We start from the raw sequence: 24,589 nt of genomic DNA, 5'->3' as shown, positions 1-24,589 counted from the left end.
TTATCTCTGATTATATTGCATGAATTCTGAGTGTTAATAGTTTCACTTTTTACACTTAGCTCTCTAATCCCAATCCACTGGAATTTTTTTGTGTACTAAGTATGAGGTGTAGAGACTTAATTTAATTTTTTTCCATGTGAAAATCAATTACCCTGGCACCTTTTAGTGTATAAGAATTAAGTTCTAATACATTATTGATTCTCTTGGATTTTATAATTATTTCTGAATCCTGAATTTTATCAAGTGCTAGGAGTTTTTGTTTGTTTTATTTATATGTTTAAGATATCTTTTTTGTCTAGTTAGTAAATATAGTAAGTTACTCTAAAACAGTGATTTTCATTTGGTGTTCCCTGCCACACTGGTATGCTGCAAGAATTTTTATAATGTGCAATACCTGACTATTTAGTCAGAGGCACTGACCTCTTTTCCCTTAGACTGTCAAATAAAAAAATGACAACAACCAACACAACAATAGCTATCCATTCTGAATGAATCAAAATTATACCTTTTTTTTTTTGGTCAGATCGGCAAGTAATATATTTTTTGGCGTGCCACAGAATTATAGTAATTAGTTTGTGTGCCATGAGGTGAAAAAGGTTGAAAATTGCTGCTCTAACATATTCTTACCATAAACCCCTCTGAAGTATCTATTAGTGTTTTTACATAATTTTGAGAGAGGTTCTCATTGATTTGGGGGGGCTTATATATTTATTTTCTATTTTATTAATTTGCTGCAAAAGAATTAGTAATGATCACTGAATACAGCCATCTCTCAGACTAAGAGTATGAATATAAACTCTGACAACACAGATTGATAAAATTTACAAGAGTTAGAAGCATAAAGAAGAGAGAAGGTAGAAAGTAGTGAAGTACACAGATTTCCTCAACTTTCATAGTCAGTGTCAGAGAAATAATTTAAAATCAAAGACTATAGCCCGGCTAGTGTGGCTGAATGGTTGAGCTAAGATCCATGCACCAAGAGGTCACTGGTTTGACTCCCAGTCAGAGCACATGCCCAGGTTGTGGGCCTGATTCCCAGTGGTGGGCATGCAGGAGGCAGCCAATCAATGTTCTCTCTCGTTGATGTTTCTATCTCCCTTTCCCTTCTTCTCTCTCTAACATTAATAAAGAAGAAAAAATTAAAAATAAGTAAATAAAATTAAAGACTACATATATAGGTATTTTTAAAGTTATAAAGATAAGCCATAAAAATATCAACTAAGCCCTGGCCAGTTTGGCTCAGTGGTTAGAGCGTCGGCCTGCGGTCCTGAGAGACTCGGGTTCGGTTCCCGCTAAGGGCACGTACCTCGGTTGCAGTTTGTCCCCGGCCCTGGTTGGTCATGCGGGTGGCAGCCACTCGATGTGTCCCTTCACGTCAATGTTTCTCTCTCTCTCCTTCCTCTCTCTCCCTCCCACTCTATCTGTACAAAAAAATGGAAAAATATCCTCGGGTGAGGATAAAAAAAAAAAAAAAAAAATATCAACTAAAATTGGGTGATGGGGAAAAGGGAACAAATATATCTATCATTATTTATCAGCAGGAGTTAATAAATTCTGTGTAGAATATAATAAATATAGGATTGGGTATTAAATAAAATTATAGGGATAATCAATAGAATTGTTGCTATTTTTAGCATTTAAATTTCCAAAGTGCTGTTTAAATGCTTCATATATAGTAACTCATTTAATTCTCATAATAATCCTAATAGGCAAGTACTGTCATTATCCCCATTTTACAGATGAGTTACAGAAAGAATAAGTCACTTGCTCAAAGTCATATAGTAAAGTATTCAACCCAAGCAGTTTGCCCCTAGAATGTATGTTCTTAGCCATTATGATATATCACACCTTCAATATATGTCTTTCAAATTACATGCACTCAAATGTAAAAAAATTAAATAAAAACTAAAGAATCAAAATTTTGCCCTGGCCATTTTGGCTCATCAGTTAAGTGTCTGCCTGTGGACTGAAGTGTGTCTGGTTCCATTCCTGGTAAAGGGCACGTACCTGGTTTTCAGGTTCAATCCCCAGCTCAGGTTGGAGTTGTGTGGGAGGCAAATAATAAATGTTTCTCGCTCACATCGATGTTTCTCTCTGTCTCTTCCTCCCTCCCTTCCATTCTATCTAAAAATTAATGGAAAATATCCTTGGGTGAGGATTAACAAACAAACAAAAATATTTTAAGCCCTGCCCGGTTCGTCTCAGTGGTAGAGCGTCAGCCCACGGACCAAAGAGTCCCGGGTTCGATTCCGGCCAAGGGCACACTGCGGTTCGTCCCTGGCCCCTGGTGGGGTCGTGTGTGTGGCAACCAATCAATGTATCTCTCTCACACAGATGTTTCTCTCTCTCTCTCCCTCCCACTCTGTCTGAAGATAAATGTAAAAATATCCCCGGGTGAGGATTAAGAAAAAAAAGTCAACAAGAAAAAGGTCAGGAAGAACATAATCCAAACTGTTACCACTAAATGTCTCTGAAAAAGTAGAATTATATTTTACTATACAGGGTGGGACAAAAGTAAGTTTACAGTTGTGAGTATGCAGAACATATAATTTATTCTTGCATTATTATTTCTTTTTTTGTTTGTTTTGTTTTTTTATCCTCGAGGACATTTTCGCTTTTTGCATTTATTTTCAGATAGAGTGGGAGGGAGAGGGGGGAAGAGAGAGAGAGAAACATTGACGTGAGAGAGACACATTGACTGGTTGCCATCCACAGGACCGTAGCCGGGGCCGGGGACAAACTGCAAGCGAGGTACGTGCCCTTAGCGGGAACCGAACCCAGGACTCTCGTCCACAGGCCAACGCTCTCACTGCTGAGCCAAGCCGGCCAGGGCGCATTATTATTTCTTAATTATTGTATTATTTTCCATACAAACTATTGTAAACCTACTTTTGTCCCACCCAGTATATAATTCTGTATTGCTTGAATTTGAAAATATTCTAGTGACAAAATAGAGAGTATATGAGCATTTGCTTTTGTCTTTCCTCTTATAAAGTATCTGTGCTTGCCCTGGCCGGTTTGGCTCAGCAGTTAGAGCATCAGCCCACGGACCAATGAGTCGTGGGTTTGATTCTGGTCAAGGTCATGTACCTCGGTTGTGGTTCGTCCCTGGCCCTGGTCAGGGTCATGAGGGAGGCAGCTGTCAATGTGTCCCTCTCCTGTCGATGTTTCTCTCTCTCTCTCTCTCTCTCCTTCCCTCCCTCCCACTTTATCTGAAGATAAATAGAAAAATATCCTCAGGTGAGGATTTAAAAAAATAACAATAAAGTCCCTGTGCTATATCCACTGACTATATAGTTTTTAACAAATATCATTGGAACATTGTACATGAGTAGACTTCAGGAGGTATGTGAATTTAATGAGATTTTCCGTTTAAATACTTGGCTGCTCTTGTCAGGTAGGTCTTTGTTTAAATGTTACCTCTTTGGTTAAGTGGGGCATCTTTTTACTGTTATAGGGGCCTTCTGATCTTTATTATATTGTCTTGATACATTATCCTTATAGCGTTGTCACCATCTATTCTTACTCTTGTTTTTTTAAAAATAATTTGTTTTCCTCTACTAAAGTCCACGAGAGCAGGAATGTCCTTGTTCATTTTGTAGCAAGAGGCCTAAAATGATGCTGGGCATATAGTAGCACTGAATAAATACTTGTTGCATGAATGAAAAAGTTAATACTCATTCCTAAAAGTTCAGAAATTTACGTTTTTATTAGGCCATCTAAGAATGCTTTAGCTATGATGAGCTAATTAATGATAATTCATAGGAGTCTATTAAGCAGAATACCAGTTTACTTATAGCGGTAGATATAAATAGTATAATGAGCTGGATATGCGTATGGTTTTTTTCACTAATACTGTTGTACCAAAACCAGTTTTTTATAAAGAGTAAAAATGTAATAACATATGAAAATAGGGAAAAGGTGTGGTGGGGGGTATTAAAAAAAAACACTAAATATCACACTCTGGCTATAGAGTACATATCCTAACAAGTACATTATCTAGTAAATGTTTGGGCCTGATCCTGAGCATCATGAGAGGTAGTGTGAATGATTTGGTTTCGTTGGTCCAGTCATAAGAACCATAAAGTGCCAGTCCAATTGATGGTGGGTTAGATTGCACACCTATGAAAACAAAGAATAAAGTTAAACTTGTAGTTTGTTACAAATCAAAGAGCAAATATATAGGACATAAGTGGTGGTTCCCCACAAAAAAAGATTCAAAGTAACAGGTAAGTATTATTAAAGCTTATTGATGGCCCTGGCCGGTTTGCTCAGTGGTTAGAGCGTCGGCCGTGGACCAAAGAGTCCCGGGTTTGGTTCCCACTAAGGGCACGTACGTTGGCTCCAGCCCCGGCTGGGGTTGTGTGGGTAGCATCCACTAGATCTGTCTCTCTCACATCAGTGTTTCTCTCTCTCTCTTCCCCCCTCTCTCCCTCCCGCTCTATCTGAAGATAAATGCAAAAATGTCCTCGGGTGAGGATTAAAAAAAAAAAAGCTTATTGATGGAAATGCAAGTGTTCATTTCCCACTTTTATTAGAATAATCCCTGAACCTGAATTAAGTTTTTACCCCAAAATCAAAACTATACCATCCAATTTGAAAAGACAGGTAAATATTTAAAAACAAACTTTGGAAATGTTTGGGAGAGGTAGATAAGCGGCACACACGCAGTAGCAATGACTAGTCGTTACTTTCTATGCATTGGAGTGTAGTAGGCGGTGTTTGTAATAGATCCTGAGCTGTATGCCTGGGATTCAGTCTTAGTTCTGCCTTCCACCTGCGGTGTGACCTGCGGTGAACCCCTACCCTCTCTCTGCCTCGGTCTCCTCATCTTGGGGTAATCCATCCTTCTTACAAAGTTGTTGGGAGGGTTAAATGAGAATGTGTGCACATGTGTGTAGTTTTCTGAATGGCTCCTGGCAAATAATACAGCACTGTATAAGTACTAGCCACTATTATTTTTATGTGTTGTTTTCTTTTAGCCACTACTATTGTTATCCACTACTGATTTTTTCTGTGCATCACTGTGCTAGGATAGGAAGGTCCTACCCTAGAGGAATTCATAGTTTAGTGAAGCTCAGGGTTCTGTTTCATCTTCTCTACTTTCCTCCCAGTTCTTTTTTTCTGTATCTTTATTTTTCTCCCCAGTTTCATTAAGATATGATTGATATATAACACTGTCTTAGTTTAAAGTTTATAAACACATATGTATATATTGTGAAATGATAAGTTTAGTTAACTAAACTTGTAACTTTTTATTGTGATGAGTGCTTTTAGGATCTACAAGATTAATAACTGCCAGGGATGTAATATACAGCATGATAACTTTAGCTAACAGTACTGTATTATGTATTCGAAAGTTGCTAGGAGAGGTGATCAATCATTAATTTTTACCTGATGTTTAAAGAGGTGGTCAGAAAACTGACCTGCTGCCTAAAATAAAATATTTTAAAGTCATATAAAATTTTGTTTCATAGATGTTTGTTTACTGCTGATGGGTGTGAGCAAGTTAGATGTTCTATACCGGAGACTTCTCCTTACAAAACTTTTTATCAGAGGATGGGGAAGGCCAGAGGATCTTAAAAGGTAAGCACTTTTTCTGAATGCTTGTTCTGACTTTGTTTTAGTAACATTTAATATTTTATTTTACTTTTAAAGTCCTTTACTATAAAGTGTTTGGGAAATTAAGCATTAAACAATATAAAAAATGGAATTATTTTTTTCTCAATTTTTCTTATTTTACCCTATATAATCATAAATTGAACTATTTTAAAGGTAATTTAGTTGTAAAAATAAAGAGCTCTCAGAAATACAAACTAGATTTTAACTTGAATAATTTTTGAATTAATTATCCAGGGACTGAGTATTCTTGGGTAAACTGAATTTGTAATGACTACAAAGCTGGGATATACTGTAGCTCATAGGAATATCTGGGCTTAAGAAAATAAATTTTTGCCCTGCCTGGTTTGGCTCAGCAGTTAGAGCGTCGGCTCAAGAACCAAGGGGTTCTTGGTTCAATTCCCAGTCAAGGGCATGTACCTGGGTTTCGGGTTTGGTCCGCGGCCCCAGTTGAGGTTGTGTGGGAGGCGGCCAATCAAAGTGTCTCTCACATTGGTTTCCCTCTATACATGTCTCTCTCTCCGCCCCTCCCTCCCTTCCGTTCTATCTAGAAATCAGTGGAAAAAATATCCTTGGGTGAGGAGTAACCAAAGAAAATAAATTTTTAAGATTTGTGCATTTAATTTTGAGTCTCATATATGTTAATTACTTTCTGAACAATGATATTTCTCACATTTTTTTCCTGAAATAACATATTCAGTTTGTAAAAGACCAACAACCTCATCTTTTTCTCTGATGATTAAAATTACATCTTAACATGTTTTATGAACTGGACTTTCTAATTTTTACTCACTATTCATCAACCTCAACATATGGCTATACTAAATTTTTTCCTTTTTTTCTCCCTTACCATAACAGACTCTTTGAATTCAGAAAGATAATTGGAAATCGAGAAAGATGTCAGAATCTGGTTTCGAGTGATTACCCAGTATACATCGATAAGGTATTCAAATGAAATAAATGCAGTTATAGAAATTCCAGTTTAACATAAATATGTGACAAGAATATGTTGAATGTTAAGAACATAATAGCAGCCCTGACCGGTTTGGCTCAGCGGTAGAGCGTCGGCCCTGCACCAATGAGTTGTGAGTTCGATTCTGGTCAAGGGTGCGTGCTTCGGTTGCAGTTCATCCCTGGCCCTGGTCCGGGTCGTGTGGGAGGCGACCAGTCAATGTGTCCCTCTCGCGTTGATGTTTCTTTCTCTCTCCCTTTCTCTCCCTCTTTCTCCCTCCCACTTCCTCCCACTCTATCTGAAGATGAATAGAAAAATATCCTTGAGTGAGGATTAAAAATAAAGGAATATAATGGCAGTAAACACTAGAACATGAGTACAATTTCTTCCTTCCTTCCTTCCTCCCTCCTTTCCCCCCTCCCCCGAGAACATTTTTGCACTTATCTTCAGATAGAGCGGGAGGGAGAGAGAGAGAAAAAAAAACATTGATATGAGAGACACATCAACTGGTTGCCACCCACACGACCGAGGTACGTGCCCTTAGCGGGAACCGAATCAGGGACTCTCTGGTCCGCGGGCCGATGCTCCAACCGCTGAGCCGAACCAGCCAGGGCACTTAATTGTTTTTTATGGCTGAATCATATAGATGCATGACATTTATTTATTTATCAGTTGATGTATATTTGAGTTATTTCTGCTTTTTTACTATTATGAATATAATGCTATGAACATTCATGTACAAATGTTTTTGTGGATATATGTTTTTAATTCTTTGGATATATATTGAGGAGTGGAATTGTTGGCTGATATGGTAACTCTATCTTTAACTTTTAAACAAACTGCAACTGTTCTTCCAAAGTGCACCATTTTATATGCCTACTGGCAATGTGTAATAGTTCCAGTTTCTCCACATTCTCATTAATATTTGTACTTCTAGCCATCATAGTGTGTATAAAGTATATTATATTGTGATTTTGATATGCCTTTTCCTAATGACTATGATGTTGAGTATTTTTATGTGCTTATTGGCCATTTGAGTATCTTCTTTGGAGAAATATTTATGAAATACTTGCCTGGTTTTGTTTGTTTGTTTTTGCATGTCACTAACCTGATGACTGACTATGTCATGGGGCCCTTGCCCAGAATCAAACCCGCGACTCTTTGGTCCACGGGCCAACTCTCTAACTGCTAAGTCAAACTAGCCAGGGCAAGGGTTATTTGTCTTTTTATTGTTGAGTTGTAACTTGCTTAATTTTTAAATCTGTATTATGATTGGCTCTAAAATTGCTTTTTTTCTTACCAAATTCCCAATTATCTCAACACTGTTTGTTGAATTATTATTCCTGTCACATTAGTTTGTAATACCTCTTTTATTAAATAGTTTGTTTTCCTAAAATACGTAAGAAGAACACTTTAAAACTATACTTGCTGCCCTGGCCAGTGTGGCTCAGTTGGTTGGAGTGTTGTCCTGTACACCAGAGGTGGTGGGTTCCATCCTCAGTCGGTGTACGTACGGGAGGCAACCAACCAATCAGTGTTTCTCTCTCACATCTCTGCCTCCCCCGCATCGCTTTTTCTCTTTCCCCCTTCCTCTCTCTGAAAAATCAATAATAAAAAATGTTTTTAAAAAGAAAAATATCTATAGTTGCATACAAAAAGATGACTAAAATGTAAAGACTTCTTGGATTAAAAATTTCATATTATACACAGGTTAAATTTTCTTACCATTTTCAAAAAAAATGCAACACAATTCCAATTGAAACATTCAATTTAGAACTTAGCTCTATACGCCAGGCTGGTGTCGCTCAGTGGATTGAGGATAGTCCCAAGGACTGAGAGGTCCCCATTCGATTCCTGGTCAGGGCACATGTCTGGGTTTTCGGGCTCGATCTCCAGTAGGGAGTGTACAGGAGGCAGCCAATTGATGTTTCTATCTCTCTCTAAAAAATACAATAAAAAAATTCCTGGCTAGTGTGGCTCAGTGGATTGAGTGTAGTCCCATGGACTATGAGGTCCCAGTTTGATTCCCCATCAGGGAACATGCCCGGGTGCGGGCTCGATCCCCAGTAGGGGGCGTGTAGGAGGCAGCTGATTGATATTTCTCTCTGACATTGATGTTTCTGTCTCTCTCTCCCTTCCTCTCTCTCTAAAAAATCAATATAAACACTAAAAAAAAAAAACAACTTAGGTCTGTAAAAAGCATCCCAAAATAATTTTTGGAAGAACCATGAGAGTTCAATCAGATCAGGAATACCTGAGAAGGAAGAGTGGTAAGTGAAAACTGATTCAGACATGTATCAATGGGTATTATAAAGCTGCAGCGATCAAAACAGTGTGCCGTTGGTTCAGAAATAAAAGATAGGCTCATAAGACCTAATAAAAAGTTGAAAATAATATGTCAAAATTTATGACAATTTACTTTTCTGTAAAGTAGCATTTTACATCACTTGCAAAAAAATGTGTATTAACAAATGGAGTTGACACAACTGGCTAGAATTTGTGTTTTAAATAAAGCTGGACGTATTTAGCATCAACAGACACAGTTTTCTGTTTGTTTCTGATTTTAGTGAAAATATATGGTGCTTTACTGCTAATTTAATTTTGACTATTGGCTTGATTTTTTAAAATTTAGTTTTAAAAAATCTATTTGAGGGAGAAAAGGTTTAGATATTAAATATTAGCATATGCCTTTGATATATAGGTAAATGTCACATTTCTCCTTATTTAATGTGTTGACATGACTTATTAGATCAATAGTTTGCTGGAAAATGAGCCATTCTGAATATTTATATCAATCCTTATTTGACTGTAGTAAATTAGTTTTACAATTTATAAATTGTCCTTATGTTTACTTAAATTTTTTTTTCCTTTATTGAATTTAGAGAGAAGAAGGGAGAGGAGAGGTAGAGAGAGAGAGAGAAACATCAATAAGAGAGAACATCAATTGGCTGCCTCCTGCATGCCCCTCATTGGGGATCGGTCCCACAACTGAGCATGTGCCCTGACCAGGAATCGAACCAGCGACCTCCTGGTACATGGGTCAGTGCTCAACCACTGAGCCACACCAGCAGGACTGTGTTTACTTTTATATTGTTGAATTCTTCCAACTAGTATTTTATTTGGAGTTATTGCATGTCATTGTATAAATAAGGTGTATTTATAATTTACTTTTCTAACTAGACTGTAGTAAAGGATATAGAAGGAAAAGGAATGGGTGTGAATCAAGCCATGCATGTCCTTAGAAAGCCGTGTATGGCAAAAAGGATATATAGTAGGCACTGGAAAAAAGTTTCTAGTTGAATGGAAAATTTTTACAGAAAACCATCTATCTGTAATAGTCCAAGATATCTTAGTTTACATGCATACATCTTAGTTTTGTTTTTCTTTTAGATTGAAGAGCAGTCAGACTGTAAGATCCTAGATGGACACTTTGTTTCCCCTATGGCCCACTATGTGCCTGATATTATGCCAATTGAATCTGTTATCGCAAGGTAAGAATTTTTATTCAGAAAGTTAAAGTACTGAATTGTTTATGTTTGTTTCAAGTATAATGATATCAATGCCATTTTATTTGAAATTACTTAGCATTAATTACATTAATTCCCATTAATCATGGATTAGGGGGAGAGTAAAATTAGAGAACTTTTTTATGCATTGGAACTTAAATTGTTATCTCCTGAAAATATACTCTTATAAATATAAGATGTTTTGTGTAAGTGTCATGGTAACCACAAAACTAAAATCTATAATATATGAGCTTTGGCCAGTTTGGCTCATTGGTTGCGGATTTGATTCTAGTCAAGGGCACGTACCTGGGTTGCAGGTTCAATCCCTGGCCCTGGTCGGGGTTTTGTGGGAAGCAACTGATGTATCTCTTTCATGTCGATGCTTCTCTCTCTCTCATCCTCCCTCCCTCCCACTCTCTGAAAATCAAAGGAAAAATATCCTCGGGTGAGGATTAACAAAAATAAGTAAATAAAATATATATGAACAAAGAGATAAAGAAATAAAATTATATCACTAAAGAAAATCATCAAATCATTAAGGAAGAGAAAAAAGAAAAGAAACTAAACACTTATAAAACAGCCTGAAAACAATGAACAAAATAGCTATAGTAAGTCTACACCTATTTGTAATCACTTTGAATGTAAATGGACTAAATTCTCCAATCAAAAGACATGGAATGGTTGGATGGATAAAAAACAAAACCCAGTTATATGCTGCCTATGAGAGACTTACTTCAGATGTAAGAATATAAACAAAGTGAAAGTGAAGGGATGGAAAAAGAAATTCCATGCATTGGAAACAAAGAAAGCAGCAACAGCTACACTTATATCATACAAAATAGACTTTAAGATAAAGATTGAAATAAGAGACAAAGGAGGTCATTATATAATGATAATGGGGCCAGTTCAATAAGAGGATATAACATTTATAAATATATATGCACCCAACATAGGAGTGAAATATATAAAGCAAATATTAACAGACCTGAAGGAAGACATAGACAGCAATACAATAATAGTAGGGAATTGCAGTACTCCACTTTCAAGGATGGATAAATCATCCATACAGAAAAATCAATAAGGAAATGCTGGACTCAAACTACGTTTTAGATCAGATGTACTTAATAGACTAGAGAGAATATTGTATCCAACAGCAACAGAATACACAAGGATAATTCTCCAGGATACGTCATATATTAGGCCACAAAACTAACCCCAAAACTAGTAGAAGGAAACAGCATAGATCACAGCAGAAGTGAATAAATAGACTATAAATGTAATAGAAAAGATCAGTGAAACTAAGAGCTGGTTTTTAGAAAAGATAAACAAAGGAGACAAACTTTTAGCTAGATTCACCTAGAAAAAAAGAGAAATAGCGTATGATCTCACTTATATGTGGAATATAAACATACAACCCCCTCCCCCAAACTCATAGATGGAACAGACTGATATTTGCCAGAAGTGGGGAACGGTCAGAGGGCGGGGAAGACAAAATGAGTGAAGGTGGTCAAAATGTACAAACTTTAAGGTATAAAATAAGTAATGGGGATGTAATTTTTTTTAATCCTCACCCAAGGATATTTTTTCATTTATCTTCAGATAGAGTGGGGTTGGGGGAACATTAACATGAGAGAGACACATCGCCTGGTTTCCTCCCACACAATCCCAGCCAAGCTGTAGCCCAGATACATGCCCTTGACTGGAATCGAACCTGGGCTCTTGGGTCCATAGGCCAATGCTCTAACCGCTGAGCCAAACTGGCCAGGGCAAATATATGATTTATTTATTTTAATCCTCAAGGATATTTTTCCATTGATTTTCAGATAGGGAGTGAGGGAAGGTGGAGGGGAGAGAGAGAGAGAGAAACATCGATTGGTTGCCTCCTGCACAACCCCAATCAGAGCCGGGGATCGAACTGCAACCGAGGTATGTGCCCTTGACCAGAATCGAACCCAAGAGTCTTTGGTCCACGAGCCGACACTCTAACTGCTGAGCCAAAACAACCAGGGCCTCAATTACAATTTCAGTGTCAAAATTCTGAAGATCTTTTCTTCCAAATAATTTAATTATGAAACTTTTAAGAATTGGAAGTTTTTATTAAAAGCCTTTAAAAGATCATTGACTGATGTGTTTTATTTTAAATAGGTTCCAATTTATTGTGCCTAAAGAATGGAACAGCAAATACAGACCCGTATGCATTCATCTTGCTGGAACAGGAGATCACGTAAGACTTTACTGTAACATCTAATCCCTGATTTGTCAGCATACTCTCAACAGCCGTGGTTACTGTAGTCTTTAAGTGTGTCATCTCTTCTCTCTCTAGCATTACTGGAGGCGGCGAACACTGATGGCTCGGCCTATGATCAAGGAAGCCCGCATGGCTTCTTTGTTGTTAGAAAACCCTTATTATATCCTTTTGTGATACCTAGAAATCTTTTCTCTTATTTATTTATAGCTTTAGTCATCAAAAGGAATGATAGATAGTAGCCAAGTTTTCTAAATCAGTTAAGTTTAGTCATCAGTTAAAAAAATACTTAAGAAGTAAAAAATTATTTCATGCCTTTTAGAAACCAAAGTAAGGATGTGCTTCTATTGTATAATAAAGATAAATTGTTCTTCTTTTTCCCGTGAGACTTCTTTTATGCTGCTTTTTAATGTTGATAAGTCAAATGTTTGCTGTTAGGGAACCCTCATGTTTAAAATGCCTTACATTTAAGTGTCAGTTGAGGTTTAGAACAGTTCTTAACTTAATCTTCAAGATGACTGTCAGACTGTGCCCAGAAGAAGAAACGAAACTGATGCACAGATATAAAGAAATGCTCGACGTTGCTGGTAATAAGAGAAATGTCAAGTTAAAGCTACAATTAACAAAGATTTTAAAAAATCACACACAGTACTCATGAGGCTATTGTGAAATGGGCTCTCTCATTACTCATAACTGAACATCAGTTCAACCCCTTGGGGAGGCATTTTTATAATTTAAAGGCATCAAGAACCTTAAAAAACTTCACATCTCTTTACAGTGATTTTCATTCTTGGAAATTTAGTTTGAGGATAAAATATTAAGAAAAGAGACAATGATAGAAAAAAGATATCTATATAGCTTTTTATTTCTATATAGTAGAACACAAGAAATAGCTTTAATGTCCAATAGTAGCAACATGGTTGAGAAAACTGTGGTTCATAATATTAGGATATTATGCAATTGGTTGTGTAATGTTTATTGCTCTACCATTTACTACCTGTAGGACCTTGGACCTGTTACTTAACCTTTTAGTACATTAATACTAAAAGGTAATGGGGAATAATCTCTTAGGTTATTCAGAGTATTAAATAGTTAATACTGTCTAGAACATTGCCTGGTAAATAATGTGTTCAGTAAATTTCAACAGTTATTATTAAAAAGTTCACAGCAATGTATTGTAAGTTTTTATGTAGAAATAGGATATAAAACTGATATGATATAGGTAGAGAAAAAAAACCTAAAAACAGAGAACCCACTTAAAAAATTGCAAAAGAAAAAATACTTAGAGAAATATACCAAAATATTAATATAGTTGTCTGTAGGTAAAGTAATTTTTCTCTAATAAGCTTTACTGTATTTTCTAAATTATGTTTATTAATTTTAGAGAGAGGAAAGGGGAGACACACACATACACACGCACACGTCGATTTGTTGTTCCACTTATTTATGCATCCATTGGTTGCTTCTTGTATGTACCCTTACTGGAGATACAACCCTCAACCTTTGTGTACTGGGACAGTGCTCCAACCAAGTAAGCTGCCCAGCCAGGTTTTTAGGTTTTCTATAATAAATATATAAATGAAAAAGACAAAACAAAACAATAAACTTAAGTTGAGATTGCACAACCCAATGAATATACTAAAAACACTGACTTGTACACTTCAAATGAATAAATTGTTTTGCCCTGGCTGGTGTGGCTCAGTGGAGCGTCTTCCATGCACCTGAAGGTCACAGGTTCGATTCCAATCAGGGCACATACCTAGGTTTCAGGTTTAATCCCTGGGGCAGGTATGGAGGCAACTGGTCACTGTATTTCTCTCACATAGATGTTTCTCCTTCTCCCTTCTTCCTTCTCTAAAATCAATAAAAGTTCTTTTAAAAAATTATTTAAAAAATAAAACGAAGCTCTTTTAAAAAAAGAAAATTATTAATTTGAAAAACCTGAGAACCTCTAAACAGTATATTTGAGATAACTTGAAAATAGTTATTTCACTATTAAATTATCTTCAACTTTAACTATTTTAAGTTAATGCGTTTTGATACAGAGTATATTTAATTATTTTAAAACTTTCTCTTTGACCCACATTCTTAAATGGCTGCAGGAAACCCAAGGACCAAATGTAAGTATATGTCATCTTCATTTTTTCAATCTTTATATTGAATTTTAAGCAATATTAAAGTTTTTGGTAGTCTTCAGTTAACCATTTCTAAGTTTAATTTCCAAATGTTATTGGGAAATCCAGTTGTAAAACTATAGTAAGAATGTCAACCTAAATTTTTACTTTAAGTGTTTTGCATTTTAAATGTCTGATAAAGAGATGAATATTTTAATAGGCTGACTGAAGATATATTTTATTTGTAAAATTTTAACTGAAGAAATGATAAAACATTTTTCTTTTTTTTTAATCCTCACCCGAGGACATTTTTCCTTTTTTTTTTTTTGTACAGATAGAGTGGGAGGGAGAGAGAGGAAGAGAGAGAGAGGGAAACATCGATGTGAAGGGACACATCGAGTGGCTGCCACCCGCACGACCAACCAGGGCCAGGGACAAACTGCAACCGAGGTACATGCCCTTAGCGGGAACCGAACCCGGGTCTCTCCGGACCGCAGGCGGACGCTCTAACCGCTGAGCCAAACCAGCCAGGGTAAAAACATTTTTCTTTTTAAAAGGAAAAGTATATTTACTTTGTTAAATTAAACACTATTCCTTTTATTCTTGCAATGTGTAATATAAGTGATCTGAAGATAAATGTTCTCTTCCTAGTCCTAGTCTTTTAAAATGATGAATTTTGAAGGCAATTTTTAAAAAATATTTTCATAGCCCTGGCTGGTTTGGCTCAGCAGTTAGAGCGTCAGCCTGCAGTCCAGAGAGATCCGGGTTCGGTTCCCACTAAGGGCGCGAACCGTGGTTGCAGTTTGTCCCCGGCCCTGGTTGGGTCATGCGGGAGGCAGCCACTCGATGTGTCCCTTTCACGTCGATGTTTCTCTCTCTCTCTTCCTCTCTCTCCCTCCTACTCTATCTGAACAAAAAAAATAGAAAAATGTCCTCGGGTGAGGATAAAAAAGAAAAAAAAAATTTTCATAATCTGTATAGTGTGTTTAGTTTTGATGCATTCATGAAATATTTGACTCTAGACACTGGGAAGACAGCAACAAAAAGACAAGGCCCTTACTTTCATAGAGCTTATATTCTAGTATGGGAGACAGATAAAAATAAGTAAGATGATTTCAGACACGTCAGTATCAGGAAGAAAGTAAAGCAGGGCAAAGGGATGAGGAGTAATAGAGCGTGGGTGCAGGGTTGGAGCAGTACTGGGTGTGAGGACGTGATGTAAGGAGAAGAAGCCACCAGGGTGAAGACTGGAGGAAGGTCAGTCTCAGAAGAGGAAGAGCAGATGAAAGCCAGGGTCAGCGCCACGTGGGAGAGGGGTGCCAGGTGCCATCAGAAAGGTGGGCAAGGACCAGGTTAGGAAGAGCCATGATTGGAATTAGTGTAAGTGCAGTGGGAAACTTCTGGAGTATTTTAAGCACCAGAATGATGTTGTTTATGTTTTTGAAGGCTTATTTTAGCCTACTCCGGCAAGAGCTGCAGCGGAGAAATCGAAGTTTTGTTACAACGTGCTGTGAAAAGAAGGGAAAGCAGCTCTAAGGTGGTGGGCGTGGAAATGCAAACAGTTCTGGTGGATCTGAGATACAATTTAGAAGTTGAAACAGCAAGACTTGTTGATAAACTGGAGATTGTGGGTAGGAAATCAGAAGTTCTTGGACATAGCTGTGATGTCTGTTGGACCTGCAAGTAGAGAAGTCAGTCAGGGAGTTGGAAGGTGTTGGAAAGGTTTGGACATCACACGTCTGTGCGGGCCTGGCACTAAAAGAGGTCATGAAAGTGGGTGTGGTGGAAGCAAACCTGTATCCTGTGATTAGATCGTTAGATTCAGAATAAACCTTGTGAAACCTTGTGAAAAACTAAGTCCAGGCCAACTAGTTCAAGGATTCTTACTCTGGAACTAGAACTAGGTGTGTCATTTTCACCCTGTCTGTAGGTGTTTAATAACCAAAAATAGTTTGAATTGAACTGAGGCAGAAACACTGGTTAGTAAAACACTCTTAACTTTGGCTTCATACATATATAGTTTGGAATTGTAACTTGCCATTTACTAATTGTATAACCTTGGCCTAAGTATCAGTCGCTTCATTTATAAAGTGGGAAAATGATATAACTTCTCCAGTGCAGAATTGTTGTGAGAATTATAATGTTTATAAAATATATTGTCATGTATTATGTTCCCAGGTAATATAATAATGCTTCAATGTATTTGATTTTTCTCAAGTAATTCATCATAAGAAAGAAATGGCTTGCAATTTAAATAATAAGCCGGTGTGGCTCAGTGGTTGAGCATCGACCCATGCACCAAGAGATCGCTGGTTCGATTCCTGGTCAGGGCACATACCTGGATTGTGGGCCTGATCCTCACTCAGGGGCGTGCAGGAGGTGGCAATTTATGTTCTCTCATCGATGTTTCTATTTCTCTCTCTTTTCCTTTCTTTCTAAAATCAATAAAGAAAAAAATTGTTTTTAGCCCTGGCCGGTTAGGCTCAGCGGTTGGAATGTTGGCCTGTGGACCAGAGAGTCCCAGGTTTGGTTCCCGCTAGGGGCATGTACAAAAAAAAAATTGTTTTTAATTTAAATAATAATAAACGATTCTCTCTCTTTTAAAATATCTTAACCCTATTTTCATCAAAAGTAGTTAAATAATTTGAGACTGGGTTTATAGTTATAGATAACCATTGTCCCAGAATCTCCCACCAGTCACTTCTGTGTAAAAGAACGAACTGAGGTGGACCTGAGAGTCCATGCCAGGCAAAGATAATCAACCAGCGGAATTCTATAATCACAAATAGAAAGTTAGAATGAGGACAGGAAACAAATATAAGGATAAATCGTTCATTTTATGATGAAGCATGAGTATGATCTCTTTTGACGGGGATATAGCATAGTTTCCGTCAAGAGAATTCCTGCCTATGGACTTGGAGCACTAAGAAGATGTAGTGAATAACAGCACTGATAACATTTTGTGCACTTTGACAAGGTTTCATCTAGTAGCCAATTATGTGCATATGTCTTTATATGAATTAAGTTTTGAAAAATAGCTTCTAACCTGGTCACTTAAGTAATAATACTGTTTTTTTGATTCTCACCCGAGAATATTTTTCTATTTATCTTCAGGTAGAGTGGGAGGGAGGGAGGGAGAAACATCGATGTGAGAGGGACACATAAACTGGCTGCTTCCCACACAACCCTGACCAGGGCTGGGGACCAGCTGCCACAGCGGAGGCACATACATGCCCTTGACCAGAATCAGACCCGCGACTTACTGGTCGGAGGGCCGACACCAAACCGACAAGGGCAATAATAATATTTCTTTTCATCACTATGTAAGAGTGGGTCAGAAATCTAAAAAGATGTATTTAAGTACTTCTTATAAGGAGATGTACTTTTATGTAAAATCAGTTTCTAAAAACAAAAATTCCAGTTGGACTTTAATTAATCAAAACATGTATTTTTAATAAAAAATAAATAAATATTTATATTTCCAGTATTTTATTGTATTTATAAATTGCATATTTTGTAGGAACAAGTATAACATACTTAAGATTTTGGTAATACTAGGTTAAATTCTTTTACATTACTTTTTTTTAAAGTGTTATGCTTTTAAGTTCTATTGTACTAAGTTCTTTCTAGGGAGGGACAACTATAAATTTATTTTTTCTTATATCAGTCATGGTAATTTAACTAAAAGTTGGCAGTATAGAAATATTTTCCCATAAATATTTTAAGTTTTTAAGCCATCAAATAAATAAGATATCCCCTTTTGAACTTCAAAATAGTAAAATAGTTGAAATTCAATAAAGATTATAAAACTTTTTAAAATAAGTTTTAGGTGATTAATATTTGGAACTATATTAGCAGCACTCTAATTTCATTGACTCAGTCCATTGTTTTACTTTGCTTACCTGGTCCTTTAAAAGAAAAACATGAACTCTTGGCTGCCTATTGTAAATTTGCACATATTAAAATGTAAATACATAAAATAAATAATTTTCTTTTCTGTTTTGGGAGGCTAGAAGGTCCAGCTTGAAAAACGTGTCTGACCTATTTGTGATGGGAGGAGCTCTTGTTTTGGAGTCGGCAGCTCTCCTGCACTGGCTGGAAAGGGAGGGTTATGGACCTCTGGGAATGACGGGCATATCCATGGGAGGACACGTAAGCCTTTTATTTTAACTGATGTTTGCTTGTGATTGTGTTGACAAGATCTAGGGAATCTAGTTATTTTAAAAATTCACTTTATGTACAGAATTCATAAGTACTGATGTTATTTTTTTTTTGTATGATTTGTGTACACACTGACTGTACTTACTCCACAGTTATATCTCAGGTTTTGGATTTGATATTTTATTTAAAGTTGGTTATGGAACTTAATTCAAGTTTCAAGTATAAGTGTCTTACATTGGTGAAAAGAGCTAATTTGGAAAATACTTTTCATTTATCTCTTATCTCTATATGTGGTACCACCAACCTATCTACCTTTGTCTTCCGATTGGTTTCGCTTGTCTGTATTCTTCCCCTTAATCTTTTCATAACAGTTTCTCCACACCCTAGTGATCTTCCTCATCTGAACTGTGCCCGATGCCTGCCACCGACTTGCTGTTGCACTGCTGTGACTGTGCCAGGTGCTGGCACCTTCCTGGTGCCCCTCCATGCCCCCCTCCATGCCCCCTCCGGGTGCCCCTCCATGCCCCCCTCCATGCCCCCGCCAGGTGCCCCTCCATGCAGCTGAGTGACACCTGGCTCTTCTGGTTTCAGTGTAGAGCTTACCTCCCAGGAGAAGCTCTTCCTGACTCCCAACCTGTCGCAGACTATACTTCGTCTCCCATTAACCCTTATTTCACTGTACTTATGTGGCAGTCTGCCCCATCAAGCAGTAGATTCAGTGAGCACCAGGATACGCTCTGGCTCATTCCCTGGACATATCAGTCACTCATTACAGTAAAAAACTATCTCTGGCCTGGTCCGTGTGCCTCAGTGGTTGAGCATCCACCCCTGCACCAAGAGGTCGCCAGTTCAATTCCCGGCCAGGGCACATGCCCAGGTGTGGGCCAGATCCCCAGTGGGGGGGCGTGTAGGAGGTGGCCAGTGTTTCTGTCTCTCTCTCCCTCTCCCTCTAAAATCAATAAAGAAAAAATATTTTTTAAAGCTATCTGTCATTTGACTTACAAGAAAGATTAAGTTCAAAAACCTAAATTCAAAGCAGTTACCAAAGAGTGAAGTTGATAAAATTACTTCAGGAACTTCATCAAATTCAGACTGAAGGGTGGAAAAGGATTTACTTTCTACCTGGTAGTGTTTCCATCATCAGGACTTAGGTTGGGCCTCATAATTGCACATGGTCTTCCTGTCTCAGACCTCGTCCTCTCGAATCAGGCATGTGAACTACCATCAGTTTAGCTTCCTTGAGTCGCTCCCTTGACGGGGCCCCTCCTTTGCTCGGCCCCTTCATTAATTCCCTGTTACCTGCAGAACAGAGGAACCTCTCATCTGATCTTGATCAGTCTTTCCAGCCCTGCCTGTCTCCGGGACCCCAGTGGCCACGTGTGCACTGTTGACCAGCTGAGCTGAGGTACAGGGAGGGGCACAAGTAGGTTTACAGTTATGAGACTCGACACAATTTATTCTTGAATTACTTTCCGTACAAACACCTGTGAACCTACTTTTGCCCACCCTGTATATTGGCTCTTACCCTACCACACAGACTCTGTGCTTTCTGCTATCTTGCCTTTGATCCTACTGTCTTCTTTATATAGAAGGTAAGACCCCATCTTTCATTTTCCCTAACAGGCAGCCATTTCATGAAGCCGCCTCCAATTCCTCTAGCCAAAACTAACTCTTCTCTCTAAACATATACATTACATTATTTTATGTCAGTTATATATTGTTTTGCAGTCTACCAGATTCTTGGCATCTTTCAGTCAGCTTGAGGGATCTGAGTCTCATAGATGGGACTTGGCTGTAGTTGAACGAGTCACGTAGGTAGTAAATGTGCTCAGCCTGCATCTTCTGAGATGCAGATGCTGTATCTTCACCAGCAGAAAGCAGCCCTCTACGAAAGCTCTGAGGTTACTTAAAATGTTCTAATATACTTTGCTTTCAAAGGGTAAAGTTATATGTTGTTGAGTTTATGACTTTGGAATTTGAAAAGGTTGCTAGACAGTCTCATGAGTGTTTAGAGACTTTGTGTTCCTATCAACTACTATACAAAGTGCTTCTTAATATTAAATATTTTTTATTTTAATGAGTAGAAAGTTTAAATATTCTAACGACTCTGTTAACGTGTTACAGATGGCTTCCTTAGCGGTGTCCAGCTGGCCTAAGCCCATGCCATTGATTCCATGTTTGTCTTGGTCCACAGCCTCTGGGGTCTTCACCACGGTAATTTAATTGCAATTAATATTTAGGTAGCTATATATGCTTACAGGAACTCCCAAGACCACCCCCAGGTTTGGTGATTCACGAGAAGGAATCAGAGGACTCAGCATGTGGTCATACTCATGACTAAGACTCGTTACATCAAAAGGGTACAGTACAGAATCAGCGAAGGGAAAAGATACATGGGGCCAAGTCTAGGGGACACCGGGCACAAGTTTTCAGTGAAATTCACAGGATATGATTGATTCCTTCAGCAGTGTGACAATATCTGCAAAGTGTTGTCCATTAGTGCAGCTTGAGCCCAGAATTCCAGGGTTTTTATCAGGGGTCGTCATTGAGGCGCCTTTTGTGTAGCATGTACCGAAACACCAGAAGGAAAGCAGGTGTTCAGCAGAAACTACATTGTACAGTTTAGGCAGAGAGAACACTTTGTCATTTAGGAAGTTTTGTATCAGGGTAAAGAGCTGTTTACCAGTCAAGCTTCCAGACTTTAGTCAAGGGCCAATTATAAGCAGGCCTTTCTAAAGATAGGAAATCTCAAGCCTACTATATTCACTCTTTTTTGCACAAACTAATAAAATTTTTGGACAAACTGGTTTATAGTGCGATTTGATCTTAATGTAGTTTGTTTTTTCAGGGTGTGTTGAGTAAATCGATTAATTGGAGGGAGCTGGAAAAGCAGTATTATACACAGACAGTTTATGAGGAAGAAATTATTCACATGCTTGAATATTGTGGAGTAAGTATTTTTAATTTCTGTGTAACCTCAGGGAAAGTGTTGGTTGTGTTTAATGAATCAAAATTTTAAAAAGAACTGCATCCCAGCCAATGTGGCTCAGTGGACTGAGCGTCGTCCCATGGACTCAGAGGTCCCGGTTCTGTTCCCCGTCAGGGCACATGCCCAGGTTTTGGGTTTAATTTTCAGTAGGGGGCATGCAGGAGGCAGCCAATGGATACATCTCTTTCACATCGACGTTTCTATCTCTCCCTCTTGAAAAATCCTTTTTTTTTTTTTTTTAATTGGTAATTTTAGGGCCTGTCCCTATAGCTCAGTTGGTTAAAGCATCTCCCAGTAAGCCAAGGTGGCAGGTTTGATCCCCAGTCAGGGCACATAGAAGAAGCAAACAGTGAATGCATAAATAAGTGGAACTAATTGATGTCCCCCCTACGCACACTGGTGCTCTCTCTCTCACCCTCCCCTCCCTCTCCCTTTCTTTCTTCCTCTCTCAAATCAATTTTTAAAAAGGACTGCAATTTTTTTCTTTATTGATTTTAGAGAGAGGAAGTGAGAGGGAGAGAGAGATAGAAACATCAATGAGAGAGAACATCGATTGGCCGCCGCCTGCATGCCCCCCCCCCCCCCCCAGGCATTTGGCCCACAACCTGGGCATGTGCCCTGCCCGGGAATTGAACTGGAGACCTCTTGGTGCATGGGTCAACGCTCAACCACTGAGCCACACTGGCCGGGCTTCATCTCCCCTTTTATATCTCTGTGGTCTGGATGGCTTTAATGATTTGTTCTGTTAATTGGCTTATTGGGTGCTTTTTCTGTTCTTCAACCAATTTTTCATTCTTTAATTTTTAAAGTAGATTGTATGGCTATATAGTTCAAGCATATAAAAAGATATGTAGTGAAACAGATACTACCCATGTTCCCAATTTGCCTAGATTCTATCTCCCTGAACAAATAATTCACTGTATTATTGTTTAACATTTGAAGGAATTTTTCAGACCAATAGAAATATAGCCCTGGCCGGTTTGGCTCAGCGGTTAGATTGTCAGCCTGCGGTCCAGAGAGACCCGGGTTCGGTTCCCGCTAAGGGCATGTACCTCGGTTGCAGTTTGTCCCCGGCCCTGGTTGGGTCGTGCAGGAGGCAGCCACTTGATGTGTCCCTTTCACATCAGTGTTTCTCCCTCCCACTCTATGTGAACAAAAAATGGAAAACTGGCCCTGGCCAGTTTGGCTCAGCAGTTAGAGCATCAGGCTGCCGTCCGAGTTTCGGGTTCAGTTCCCTCTAAGGGCACGTACCTCGATTGCCATTTGTCCCCAGCCCTTGTTGAGTTGTTTAGGTGGTAACCACTCAATGTGTCCCTTTCACTTCGATGTTTCTCTCTCTCCCTCCCACTCTATCTGAACAAAATATCGAAAAATGTCCTCAGGTAAGGATTAAAAAAAAAGAAAAAATGTCCTCGGGTGAGGATAAAAAAAAAAAAAAACCCGTTCCCTTCAGTGTAACAAAAAGATAAAAATATGTTTAAAAAAAAAATGAAATCTTTTTCTCTTCTCATTGTTTATGGACCATACACAAATGAATCCTTTTTCTTTTTTACTGCTGCATAATAGCTTGTTATAGGGATGGATGTGCCGTGATTTATTAACTGAATCCTTGTTGGTGGGCATTTTATGTCCTTCTTCATCTTTCACTATTGAAAAACAATACTTCAAGAGAAACTTTGTACATAAATCATTTCGCAAGTGTAAATTCCTAGATATATTGTTGCTGAGTTGAAATGTGGTTAGATTTTGTCTAACTCTAGTTGTGTCAGTTTATGCTACCAGCAGAAACATGTGTCTTTTCCCCCATAAGTTCACAAATTCAGTGTGTTATCAAACTTACAGAGGTATCTGTCAAACTGATGGTGAAAATTGGTTTAGTTTTTGTTTAATTTACTTAATTTTTTTGTGAAATTGAACATGTTTATAAGTTTAAGAGTAATTTCTATTTTATTTTCTGTGACCTTTTTCTGTTGTGATTTTGGGCTTTCTCTTCACTCTAGCTCTTAATAAATTAAAGCAATTAGCTCTTTGTCATATCGGTTGTAGATATATATTCTCAGGCTATCATATTTTTTACTTAACTTTGGTTTTAGTATTCGACAAAGTTTATTTTTATTTAAATTATGTACTATTTATAGGTCCTTAAACTTAAGTTAATACTTTTGAGATTTTTTTTTTTTTTGGGGGTACGTGTCCCTAGTGGGAACCGAACCCAGGACTCTCTCTGGTCCGCAGGCTGACGCTCCAACCGCTGAGCCAAACCAGCCAGGGCTATTTTTGAGATTTTAATAGACAATATTTATTCCTTAATAATTTTTAATTCTTGTCAGTTTAACCTGGGCAAGAGATTTGGAATGGCTATTGTATTGCTGACAGGATACATTCATAAAACTTTTGGAAGTTCTAGATCATGGATTTCTAAACTTTGGTGATAAAAACATGAGACAGACTAAATTATGCCCTTTACATTTACTGTTCAGTAGGAAACATTTAATAATAAAATATAAATGTCTTAGTCCTAAGTTAAATTTTGACATCTCTTTTTTTTAATTGTGGTAATAAAATGTACCATTTTAAGCATTTCTGAGTGTACAGTTCAGTGGTAGTATGTATGTTCACATTGTTTTGCCACCATCGCCTCCTCCAGCACCGATATCCAACTGCAGAATTTGCCATCTTCCTAAACTAAGATTCTGAACCTGTAAACAATAGGTCTCCATTCCGGCCTCCTCCCTGCCCTGGCGACCACCATTCTGCTTCCTCTCTTTATGAACTTGACTACGTAGGTTCTTCATAATGGTGGAATCATACAGCATTTGTCCTTATGTGCCTGGTTTATTCATTCAGCATAATGTCTTCAAAGTTCACCCATGTTTTAGCATGTTTCAGAATTTCATTAATAATCCATTGTATATATACCACATTCTGTTTTTCCATTTATTTGTTGATGGACATTTGTGACTCCTTTCTGTTTTAACAAGGTTGTTAAATAAAATTCTATTT

General features: G+C 37.9%; 1 protein-coding gene across 16 annotated transcripts in view; it reads left to right on the top strand.

Moving 5' to 3' along the window:
* The window catches only part of ABHD18 (abhydrolase domain containing 18), a 66,162-nt gene that overhangs the window by 36,252 nt on the left and 5,321 nt on the right, over nt 1–24,589 (top strand). For 2 of the 16 annotated variants that reach the window (XM_036239856.1, XM_036239855.1), the window contains exons 2-10: nt 5,478–5,586; nt 6,478–6,562; nt 9,962–10,062; nt 12,223–12,301; nt 12,401–12,485; nt 14,415–14,442; nt 18,450–18,588; nt 20,722–20,811; nt 21,446–21,547. In XM_036239856.1, the coding sequence (XP_036095749.1) occupies nt 5,495–5,586; nt 6,478–6,562; nt 9,962–10,062; nt 12,223–12,301; nt 12,401–12,485; nt 14,415–14,442; nt 18,450–18,588; nt 20,722–20,811; nt 21,446–21,547 (801 nt within the window). In that variant the 5' untranslated portion in view covers nt 5,478–5,494. Of the gene's footprint in view, nt 1–2,407; nt 2,430–5,477; nt 5,587–6,477; nt 6,563–8,759; nt 8,842–9,961; nt 10,063–11,958; nt 12,004–12,222; nt 12,302–12,377; nt 12,486–12,835; nt 12,910–14,414; nt 14,443–16,043; nt 16,068–18,444; nt 18,589–20,721; nt 20,812–21,445; nt 21,548–24,589 lie in introns of those variants that run through there. The other 14 variants (XM_036239857.1, XM_036239859.1, XM_036239860.1 and 11 more) reach the window with 14 other exon arrangements.

The sequence above is a fragment of the Molossus molossus genome, unplaced genomic scaffold (genome assembly GCF_014108415.1).
Source record: "Molossus molossus isolate mMolMol1 unplaced genomic scaffold, mMolMol1.p scaffold_m16_p_4, whole genome shotgun sequence".
In the NCBI taxonomy this organism is placed as follows: Eukaryota; Metazoa; Chordata; class Mammalia; order Chiroptera; family Molossidae; genus Molossus; species Molossus molossus.
The sequence above is the reverse complement of the archived record's forward strand: the minus strand, read 5'-3'. Positions and strand labels throughout refer to the sequence as shown.